The sequence below is a fragment of the Geospiza fortis genome, unplaced genomic scaffold (genome assembly GCF_000277835.1).
Source record: "Geospiza fortis unplaced genomic scaffold, GeoFor_1.0 scaffold417, whole genome shotgun sequence".
Classification (NCBI taxonomy): Eukaryota; Metazoa; Chordata; class Aves; order Passeriformes; family Thraupidae; genus Geospiza; species Geospiza fortis.
Window position 1 is genome coordinate 830839 of NW_005054535.1, and position 10972 is coordinate 841810.

A 10972-nucleotide genomic window follows, 5' to 3' on the forward strand; every position below is an offset into this window, starting at 1 on the left:
AGCAGCACCTAACAAAGTGCAGGAAGAGGAGAGCAGGAATCTCCCTTTCTTTAAGTGTCGTTAATGTTTCTCTCACCATTCTGGGAAATCTTGCTGCGCTCGGTTCTGCTTGGCCAGCGGTTTCACTCTTGACACATCAGCGCTTTTACACAGGGAAACATAACCCTGCCAGTCAGTGCTAGCTCGTGTCAGGCTGCTGAGGGGTCTGTGGGGACCTGCCACTGCAGTCTGGGGATGTCCCTTGGTCCAGGATGTCCCTTGATCCAGAGACATCCTGCTGTCTGCGCTGGATGCGGGAGGAACATCACAGAGCTGGATGGTGGGATGTGGGGGAGCTGGCCCTGCCTGACTCTGCTTTCCTCCTTCACAGCTTGTAGGGGCTGCCAGCCCTGCGGAGACCCCCCTGCTCCCACACAGGGCCCCCATGGAGTGGCAGTTGCAGAGCCCAGTCGCCGAGCAGTAGCTGCAGCAGTGGGATGTGGACCTGGCGGTGCCTCATCCTTTGGGCTGTGCTGGTCGCAGCCGCGCTCTCCGCTGCCCGGCCGGCCCCCACCCTGCCCGAGCAAGGTAAGAGCACGGCCTGATGCCTCCACTCCCTCCTTTGTGTTCCTCGTGGGTCACACAAGCTGCTCTTCTCTGCAGCTGGTGTGTGTCCAGCTGTGGGGCCACCAGCGTGTCCCCAGTGCCACCTGTGGTGTCACCCGGCTGCCTGGGAGCTGGTGGCTCTGGGGACATGGCACTTGTTGTCCCCAGAGTGGTTTGTGTGTGGCTCCAGCAGTGCCTGGGGACATTTTAAACCTGGAGAAAATTCTGGCAAACCCTGACCTGTTGGTTTGGAGGAGGGCACAGAGCCCTGGGGGCTGTGTCCCCCACTGGGGACACTCCCTGTGACGATCTGTAACCCAGGATGTGTGTGAGGCTGCTCCCACCCTGTTAACCCCACTGGGGTCACCCTGGGCTCCATGGTGGGGGTGAAGATTTGGGTGCAAGGTGCTGGTTCAGCTTTTGCCAGCTGGCAGTGCTGGGGATGAATGCACCCCACAGAAACCCTTGGGATGCTCTGGTGTTGCTCCCAGCTGGAAATGCCCAAGATGGGGGCTCAAAGCCGGGGCTGGCTCGTGTGATTTGTGCAGCCCAAATCTCTGGATTTGGGAGATTGGGATTTTGGAGCTGGGGAGTGCAGTCCCTGACCAGGACATCCCCTCTCTTGTTATTGCTGCTGTCCCCCAGGAGCAGCCAGGGTGGCAGCAGCCAGGGGTGCTCCTTGCCTCAGCCTGGCTCAGCTCTGCAGCATGGGGCACCCCAAGGCTCAGGGATGGGCCAAGGGGGTGGCCTGGCCCTGGGCAGAACCTTGGGTTCAGCTTTTGCCAGCTGGCAGTGCTGGGGGTGAATGCACCCCACAGAAACCCTCGGGATGCTCCAGTGTTGCTCCCAGCTGGAAATGCCCAAGGTGGGGGCTCAAAGCTGGGGCTGGCTGATTTGTGCAGTCCAGATCTCTGCTCCAGCAGAGTGTGGGGCACCCCAGAGCTCAGGGATGGACCAAGGGGGTCTCCTGGCCCTGGGGAGAGCCAGCCCTGGCCGAGAGCCCCACTCAGGCGCCTCGAAGCCTCGGCGAGGCAGAGAATAACCAGAGCCGGCAGCGGGACTACGACTCACTCCTTTTGGTTCTAATTACCCAAGAATGTCTGGTCTGTGGGCACTGCTCTGCTTTTTAAGACTCGCTCCCCTTCCCCCTTCCTCGCAGCAGAGCCCTAGGATGCAGATTGCTGGTGCGGCCGGCATGGGGACGGTGCTGTGAGGTGCCCCAGGGTCTCCTCAGGGCTCGGGTGGGAGCTGGCAGCCAACAAGTGGCCCCTCTGCAGCCCCCTGGGAGATGCCTGGGTGATGCCCTTGGCTGCCAGGGTTGGCAGCTCTGACTGGGCCAGCAGGTACCCTGGTGCCAGGTCACACCCTGCGAGGTGACACCCCAGAGCCAGGCATGGTCCCTGGGGAGCTGCAGCTCCAGAGAGGAGCCCGGGCAGAGCTTCACTGCCTGGGACCATTGCTGAGATTTTTCCACTGGCGTGCCTGCTCCCCGCATCTGTAAACAATGCGGTTGACAGTGGTAAACATGTTTTTCTCGGGAGATTGCTCTTCCTGGAAGAGGTTTCCTGGCAGTGTTTGGGGTAAGGATGGCTCTGTGCTGCCAGGAGAGCACCACCTGCAGCCCCAGCCCTGACTGTGGCGCTGAGAGAACTGTTGGGGTGTTCAGGCTGATGGAGCACAAGTGAATTTTGGGGTGCATGAGGAGCCCCTGCAGCTCCTTGTGGATTTGAGAGCCACGTCAGGCAGGGCAGTGGAGGAGGAGAGGTTGGAGAGGAGGGAGCTGGTTCCTCGCCAGCCTCATGCCAGGGCTAACAATAACCTCTGGAAACATTTCCCGACACGGTTCTCACCAGGGCGGCCCAATTAGTGCCACAGCAGGAGCCCGGCTGGGGCAGGATCCGTCCCTTGGCTCGGGAGCCAACTGGTGGGAACAAAATGTTCCCAGCAGGACGTGTGGGATGGGAAGAGCCAGCGCTGGGCCAGGACCTGCAGCCAGGCCTGAGCCACCAGCATCTCTCAGGGGCAGGCTCTGACCCCACCTCAGGGGTTTTGGGGTCCCCGGGGGTGTGGATCCTGGGGGACAAGGTGTCTGTCCTTCCCCATGGCGCTCAGGAGCATCCCCCATTGCCCTGCTCGGGGCTGGAGGCAGCAGCAGTTTTCCAGGACTTTGTTCTGCATGTTTATGGGGTTTCAGTTTACTCCTGGTTCTGAGGCAGCTAAGCTCCCTTCTCAGGGAGGAGTAATCCCCCGCGGCCGGCCAGCGGCCTGGCCTCACGTGGAGGGGGGCTCAGCTCTGCTCCCCCCTTCCCTGTGCTCTGGGAGGGAGTTTGGGAGCTGCCAGCACCAAAAAATCTGGAGCAAATAAAACATTAACAGGCATTTACTGCGTTTTATAGTTACCTAAATTTGGAGGTGGTGAAAAAGCCCCGGTTAAGGGGAAAAGCCAAGAAATTTCCATGCGCGGCCTCTGTCCCTCCCTCGCACAAAGCCGCTCTTTGTCTCCAGGTTAAATAGAAACCTGCAGAAAATTGCCAAGGTTTTTTTTTCCCCCTCTCTCCTTGTCTGCCATTGTCCCGGCCGCTGCTCAGGCATCTCCTCACAGGGGGTGCAGCAGATTGTCCTGGGGAGCCGTGTCCTGGGGCGCGGGGTCCTGCCTTGGGCAGCTGGGTTTGGGACACCCTGCACCCCAAACCACCCCAGTGCAGCAGAGCCTCCCCAGAGGGGTGTGTTTGCACTCCAAAGCACAGGGGGCTGGGCTGCAGCCCCCTCCCTGTGGGGCAGGGGCCGAGGGCTGCCCCATTTCCCAGGGCTGCCCAGCTGGCCACAGGCTTAACCCCCCCTGGCCATCTGCAGGGCCAGCGGGGGCCCTGGCTCCCGGGGCTTTGTTGTCCCCAGCTCCTCCAGGGGGTCTTGCTCTGCGCCCTGCAGGAGCCAGCAGTCAGGGCAGGCAATGTGCTCAGCCCTGGTAGCCTGGGGGAGCCCACGGGGGTCTTTGGCTTGTCCCCTCTGCTCCCCAGGGCACTGCTGTCCCTCTGTCCCCTCCCCATTTCCCTGCTGCCCAGCCCCTCCTTGTTCTTGCAGCTCCTGGTGTCTCCCCCCCAGAGCCCAGGGGATCCCATTTGGACTCCTTGCTGGAGCCCCACAAGCAGCCCAGGCATTCCCTGCCAAGCCTGCAGCCTCCTGCTCTTCTGCTGTTGATGGCAGGAGGCCAGCCCTGCAGGGCATCACACCCGTCCCCTCCCAGCCTGCAGGGCCGGCATTGTTCCCTCCTCCCGCCTTTCCACTCGGATGCTGTCACTCCAGCCCTTAATTGAGGAGCAAAAAAAGAAATAAGAGTCTTTGGGAAAGACCCAGAGCCTGGGCTGTGGGGAGCAGGGGGGTCCTTGGGTGTGGAGCCCCCACCTGGGGCTGTGCAGGAGGGAGGTGGGCGCAGGAATGGACGCTCAGTTCCAGCAGCGGGCCAGGGCCAGGCAAAGCCAGCCCAAAACTGCGGGTTGGGGGGTTCTCTTGTGCCCCCCGTGTGTGCCATGCCCGGGGGGAGCTGATGGAGAGATGTCTGTGCCCCAGGCTGCTGCCTCCGGGGCAGGGAAAGGGGGGAAAGGGGTGGGTTTATCCTGACAGCTTTGCAAACTCCCAAGGCGCCTGTTAATTAAGTGCTGCTTCATTTGCGGTGCAGGCAGGGCCTGGAGCAGGACATAAATCCCCTCTCCCTGCGGAGGGAGTGGAGCAGCCCCCGGGCCGGCTCAGACAGGGGGAGCTGGGGGTGCCCTGAGCACTCTGAGAGCCACGTGTGCCTCGTGCTGCTCATCTGTTGGCATCTCCCTGCTGCAGCCTTTCCCTGCATCGGGGATGTGCAGCCTGACCGTGTTCACAGGGGTCTGGGGATGAGGGAAGAGATGGGGATCTGGCTCCATGTTTTAGAAGGCTTGATTTGTTATTTTATGATCTATATTATATTAAAAGGAAAGGACATGTGACCGTGTTCACGGGAGTCTGAGGGTGAGGGAAGAGACGAGGATCTGACTCCGTGTTTCAGAAGGCTTGATTTATTATTTTATGATATATATTACACTAAAACTATACTAAAAGAATAGAAGAAAGGATTTCATCAGAAGGCTGGCTAAGAATAGAAAAAGAGAGAATGATAACAAAAGTTTGTGGCTCGGACAGAGGCCAAGCCAGCTGGGCTGTGATTGGCCATTAATTAGAAACAACCACATGAGACCAATCACAGATGCACCTGTTGCATTCCACAGCAGCAGATAACCATTGTTTACATTTTGTTCCTGATGCCTCTCAGCTTCTCAGGAGGAAAAATCCTAAGGAAAGGATTTTTCATAAAAGATATCTGCGACAAGGCAGGGCTGGGGATGCCGCACCTCGGGCCGTGCCCCCGGGCTGGGGGGACGCGGCAGCGTGAGGAGCTGTTTAAATCAAAAAGAAGCCAATCCCCAGGTCCCGGTGAGCGCTTCCTGTTGGGATTAGTGGGGCTGCCGGGCATGTGTGTGCTTTTTCTTCAGGAAATACCTTCGGAAAGCCCCGCTGGGGTCTCCAGGGCAACCGGCGCCTGCGGCTCCGCGCCCCCCGCCCCCCCTGTCCCCGCGCCGCTTTGTTGGCCCCTTTATTGCCATCGTCACCGTGGCCAGCACAGCCCGTGGCTGTCTGTGCTTGCAGGGTGCACCCTGGGCTCCCCATGCTGTGTGCCCAGCCTGGGGGGCAGCACGGAGAGAGGGGGCACAGTGAGCACCAGCAGCTCCTGTCCCTGCCCCATGTCCCTGCTCCATGTCCCAGGGTTGCCACATGTCCGTGTCCCTGTCCCTGCCCCATGTCCGTGTCCTGTGTGCCTGTCCCGCGTCCCTGTCCCTGCCCCATGTCCCTGTCCCATGTCCCTGCCCCATGTCCCTGTCCCTGCCCCATGTCCCTGTCCCTGCCCCATGTGCCTGTCCCGCGTCCCTGTCCCTTCCCCTTCCTGCCCCATGTCCCTGTCCCTGCCCCATGTGCCTGTCCCATGTTCCTGTCCTGTGTCCCTGCCCCTGCCCCATGTCCCTGTCCCTGCCCCATGTGCCTGTCCCATGTCCCTGTCCCTGCCCCATGTCCCTGCCCCATGTCCCTGCCCCATGTCCCTGCCCCATGTCCCTGCCCCATGTCCCTGTCCTGTGTCCCTGTCCCTGCTGTCCCCATCAGGGGGCTAGCCCCAGGGGAGCTGGTGACAGTTCTATTCACTTGGTGACACTCTCCATCTGGCTGGGCTTGGCTCCGCTCCTGCTTCCATTTCAAAGCTGGAATAAAGTAATAAACCCCCAGGAGCTGCCCCCAGCAGGGCACCACGCAGCTTCTGGGGGTGCTCACAGGGGCACCGTGGGCTGGAGCTGCCCCTTGCCTCACTGGGGACCTTGGGGCTCCCCCTGGCATGGACAAGGCCCGTGGGACTGGTGTTCCTGTCGCCCTGTGAGCAGCCCCACAGCTCCCAGCTCTGAGTGAGCTTTGTGCAGTGCTGGGAGCACCCAGAGCTTCGGGGATGAGAGCCAAGTGTTGGTCTGGCTGGTGAACCTTTGGAGAGGTGGGCCTGGCTTGTGCCCATGGGGAGGCTCTGCCGTGGGGCTGTGGTTTAAGGCGCAGGAAAGCAGAGGGGGATGTGAGACAGGGATGTATCAGGCTGGAGAGACAGCAATCATTCACCAGAGTGAGGTGCCAGGGCTCACACCAGCAGCTCTTCATGCCATCTGTGCCATCATGCCAGCAGCCACAGTGCTCTCTGCCTGCCAGGGCCACAGTGAGAGGCTGAGCAAACCTGGCCGTGCTCATTAGCCTGGGGATTCCTTCTCAGGCCATTCCCACCAGGCTGTGGTTTTCTGCCTCATCCCAAGTGCCAGGGAGTGCTGCGGGTGACCGAGGGCACAGGGTGACCAAGGGCAGGGCCCACCGTGCCCTCTCGTGCCATGGGTGACCAAGGGCACACCCCACCGTGCCCTCTCGTGCCATGGGTGACCAAGGGCCAGCCCCACTGTGCCCTTTGTGTCCTCTCTCCTTCCATGGGTGACCAAGGGCACACCCCACCGTGCCCTCTTCTCCCCTCTCCATCCATCACCTCACACCTCCGTGCCCCAGCCATGCTGCTGGTGCAAACCAGTGGGGCTGGAAGGGTCTGGAAGCTTTGGGAGGGGTCAGAAGGGTCTGGAGGAGCAGTGGCATTCACACAACATACCCAGGGACCTGTGGCCATTGGGAAAGGACCCTCCTGAACCTGCAGTGCTGCTTCCCCAAGCCCTGGCATCAGGCTGGGGTCTCCCAAAACTTGGTGGGGATTTGGGGATGATCTCAGCAGAGGACAGGGATTACACAGGTAAAGGAAGGGGACACAATCTGGGGTAAACCATTGGGGAAAAATACTGGGATACAAAACCAAAACTATTACAAAGTATAAAAACACACTACAACATCTCCCCTCCTCCAAAGGCCTTTTCCATGCCCAGGACACCTCTTCACATTGCACAGGTGCAGCTGTGGGGTGCTGGTGGAGCTCGAGGCTGGGAGGAGCGACCACAGCAGGGCTGTTCTGTTGCACAGGGAAGCTGCTGATGCCTGGGAAGGGGCAGATGAGAGCAGATGTGGCTGCAGCACTGGGCTCCTGCTGGTGTGGGGTGTTCATGGCTGTTTGTCACCCACTGGCCTTGCTCTGTGTGAGGAGGGATGGGCAGGATGTGGTGTTACCCAGCCCTGGGGTTCAGGGGGACAGGACTGGGTGTCACTGCAGCTTTGGGAGCCTTTGGAGATGCCTGTGATGGATCACTTGAAACACTAATCAGCTGTGAGAAGTGCCTGTCCTGTGGGAGAAAACAGGATTGCAAAGCAAGACCCTTCCCCAGCACCAAAGGGGCTCCCATTGCTCTTCTCCTTCCACATGAAAATGTTTTGTAACCTCTCACGGATGAGCTGGAGCCCTGGTGTTGGTATTACAGCAACTGAGCGAAGGGAATCTCCCCCATCCCACTGTTTTCCTTCAAGTGCTGAGCAAAGGGAAGACGAGAAACTCTAGAGCTGCTCATGAATGTTTTCCCCATGAAGCTTCTCATCATCAGTCCAAGGCAAAGAGAAGTGGCCAGAAGTGAAGTGCAGGTCACGGTGTGGTGAATCAGAGTTCTGGAGAGCCAAGGTTTCGTTTTTTGGCTGCACAGAGTGGCTGTTGGGAGCAGGGAGGAGCGAGCCCTGTGCTGCTCAGGGCACATGGGCAGAGCAGGGAGCAGAGGTTTTTCTTTTCTGGTTCATTGGGCACTCAGAAATCCTGGGGGGCTCAGCCCTTGAGCTGAAGCTTGAACATCTCCTGGCTGGTTCTGCTGCCTGTATTGGGATTTTCCAGCCCCTGAGAGGAACATCTGCAGCTCCCACAGCATCTCATGGCATCCAGGAACAACCAGACACGTTATTGAGGAGGAGGAGACCGAGATCAAGGGGTGCCTGAAGAGTTGGGCCCTGGAGCTGTGCCTGTAGAGCTCAGTCTAGGATGATGATCACACTGAATCCACCCTCATCATCATCATCCCAGGGAGTCTTTGCAGAGCTGTAGCAGCCTGGACCATTCCATGGGGCGTGGAATTTGAACATCTCCTGGCTGGTTCTGCTGCCTGTATTGGGATTTTCCAGCCTCTCAGAGGAACATCTGCAGCTCCCACAGCATCTCATGGCATCCAGGAACAACCAGACATGTTATTGAGGAAGAAGAGGCAGAGGTCAAGGGGTGCCTGAAGAGTTGGGCCCTGGAGCTGTGCCTGTAGAGCTCAGTCTAGGATGATGATCACACTGAATCCACCCTCATCATCATCATCATCACAGGGAGCCTCTGCAGAGCTGTAGCAGCCTGGACCATTCCATGGCATGTGGAATTTGAAGAGGTGATTTGGAAGCCAGCATCTTCCCCAAGCTTGGGGCCAGGAGAGCTGCTCATGCACAGAACTGCTCGTGCACCACCCACCGTGGAGGGCAGGACTTGAGGACACAGCCCTGCACGCTTCAGGGCTGGGAGAGATGAGATCATGTCCCAGCAGGATGGAGAGAAAGGATCTTTGTGCTGCTCACCTCGGGGAGCTGAGCTCCCCTCCTGGATGCTGTGGATGGGAACACCATGGAGGCCAGAGCTGCCTGGGCTGCCCTGTCCCCCTCACTCCCTGCCTGCTCTGCTGCCCTGTCACCCCTGCAGTGCCCTGCTCTAACCAGGCTGGGGCTCCTGCTGCCACGGGGACCCTGGCCTGCTTTGCTGCCTGCCTGCTTGTGGTGGTGGGGATGCTGAGAGCCCTGCGAGGTGGTGGCAGAGCCATGCAGGGATTTGGGGTGCTTTGGGCAGGGCTGGATCCTGCCAGACAGCACTGAGGTGTCACTGCTGCCTGTTTCTCCCCTGTTGGGAATGCCCTGCCCTGTCAGGCTCCGTAAGAGCTGAGGAGGGTGAGGGCTGTGGAGCCGGGTCCTGCTGCAGAGGGGAGCCCTTGGTGCTGCTTGGGGAGCTGTCAGCCTCTGCTCTGCTCTGCTGCTGCCATGGGCTCCATCCCCTCAGTGCTGGGGTCCACAGTGCCCCAGAGGGAATGTCCCAGCTGTGGGAATGTCCCAGCAGTGGGAGCATCCCAGCAGTTGGAATATCTCAGGAATATCTGGGAATATCAGAAATATCTGCATCCCAGCAGTGGGAATGCCCCAGCAGTGGGAATATCTCAGGAATATCTGCATCCCAGCAGTGGGAGCGTCCCAGCAGTGAGAATGTTCCAGCAGTGGGAGCATCTCAGCAATGGGAATATCTCAGAAATATCTGGGAATATCAGAAATATCAGCATCCCAGCAGTGGGAGCATCTCAGCAATGGGAATATCTCAGAAATATCTGGGAATATCAGAAATATCTGCATCCCAGCAGTGGGAGCATCCCAGCAGTGGGAATGTCCACGCAGTTGAAATATCCCAGCAGTGGGAATATCTCAGGAATATCTGCATCCTAGCAATGGGAATGTCCCAGCAGTGAGAATATCCCAGCAGTGCATGTTGCCTCATTAACCAGGCCGCAGCAGCAGCAGCAGCAGCAGCTTGGTTTTCCTTTAGTCTCTATCCCTTTTCTCCTTTTTTTTTTTTTTCTTCTCTCCTTCTCTCCCCTAACCCCTCCAGCTGTGCCCAAAGCAAAAATGGAAGTGGAGTCGTACTCAGCGCACCCCGGTGAGCTGCTCCAGCTGCGCTGCCGGCTGCGGGACGACGTCCAGAGCATCAACTGGGTGAGGGACGGCGTCCAGCTGGCCGAGAACAACCGCACACGCATCACTGGGGACGAGGTAGAGGTCAGGGACGTGGTGCCCGAGGACTCAGGGCTCTATGCCTGCATGACCAACAGCCCCTCGGGGAGCGACACCACCTTCTTCTCCGTGAACGTCTCAGGTTCGTAGCAGGGACAGGCCAGCCACGGGGCCGGGCTGTGAAGCGAGGAGGAGGCAACCTCTGCACATTTCTGCACTCCTCTGCAGGTCCCTGCACACTTCTGCACACCCCTGCACACTTGTGCACACCTCTGCACACCCCTGCAGGTCCCTGCACTCCTCTGCAGGTCCCTGCACATTTCTGCACAGTTCTGCACACCTCTGCACAGTTCTGCACATTCCTGCAGGTCCCTGCACTCCTCTGCAGGTCCCTGCACATTTCTGCACAGTTCTGCACACCTCTGCACAGTTCTGCACATTCCTGCAGGTCCCTGCACATTTCTGCACACCTCTGCACAGTTCTGCACATTCCTGCAGGTCCCTGCACTCCTCTGCAGGTCCCTGCACATTTCTGCACAGTTCTGCACACCTCTGCACAGTTCTGCACATTCCTGCAGGTCCCTGCACTCCTCTGCAGGTCCCTGCACATTTCTGCACACCTCTGCACAGTTCTGCACACCTCTGCACAGTTCTGCACATTCCTGCAGGTCCTTGCACATTTCTGCACACCCCTGCGGGCCCCTGCACACACACTGCACACACACAGTGAGTTCAGGGCCGACCTGCACCTTGTGGGAGCCCAGGAGAGTTTCCAGTGTGGTGCTGTGGCTTCGTGGCCACTGCAGCCAGAAATCATCTCCTGTTTATCTGAGGGGGCTGCAGGGTCACCCCAGAAGGGACATGTACTGGGTGTGAGCCGTGCTCTGCAGTGCTGTTGGAGTGTGAGGCTGGAGAGGGAGGAATGCTCCAGGTGGGGACGTGTCTGTGCTCACAGGTCTTGGCTGCCACCCCAGGGGTGTTGGTGACACCAAACGTGGGGTGAGGAGCTCCAGAGTCACCTCTGACAGGAAATCTCTTCAGGATGGCTGCAGGCACTGGCTCTGCTGGGGATTCTGTGGGATTTCTGTGGATCCCTGTGCCCCTGCCGGGCACCAGCACCACC

The 10972-nt window shown here is 59.2% G+C and overlaps 1 protein-coding gene across 1 annotated transcript in view; it reads left to right on the forward strand.

Annotated features, from left to right (window-relative positions):
* Nucleotides 1-367: 367 nt before the first annotated feature.
* Nucleotides 368-10972, forward strand: part of LOC102037850 (fibroblast growth factor receptor 1-like) — a gene marked incomplete at its 3' end in the record, with an annotated part of 11737 nt that continues 1132 nt past the window's right edge. The window contains exons 1-2 of the mRNA XM_005429255.2: nucleotides 368-567; nucleotides 9728-9991. Of these exons, the coding sequence (XP_005429312.2) occupies nucleotides 477-567; nucleotides 9728-9991 (355 nt within the window). The remainder of the gene's footprint in view (nucleotides 568-9727; nucleotides 9992-10972) is intronic.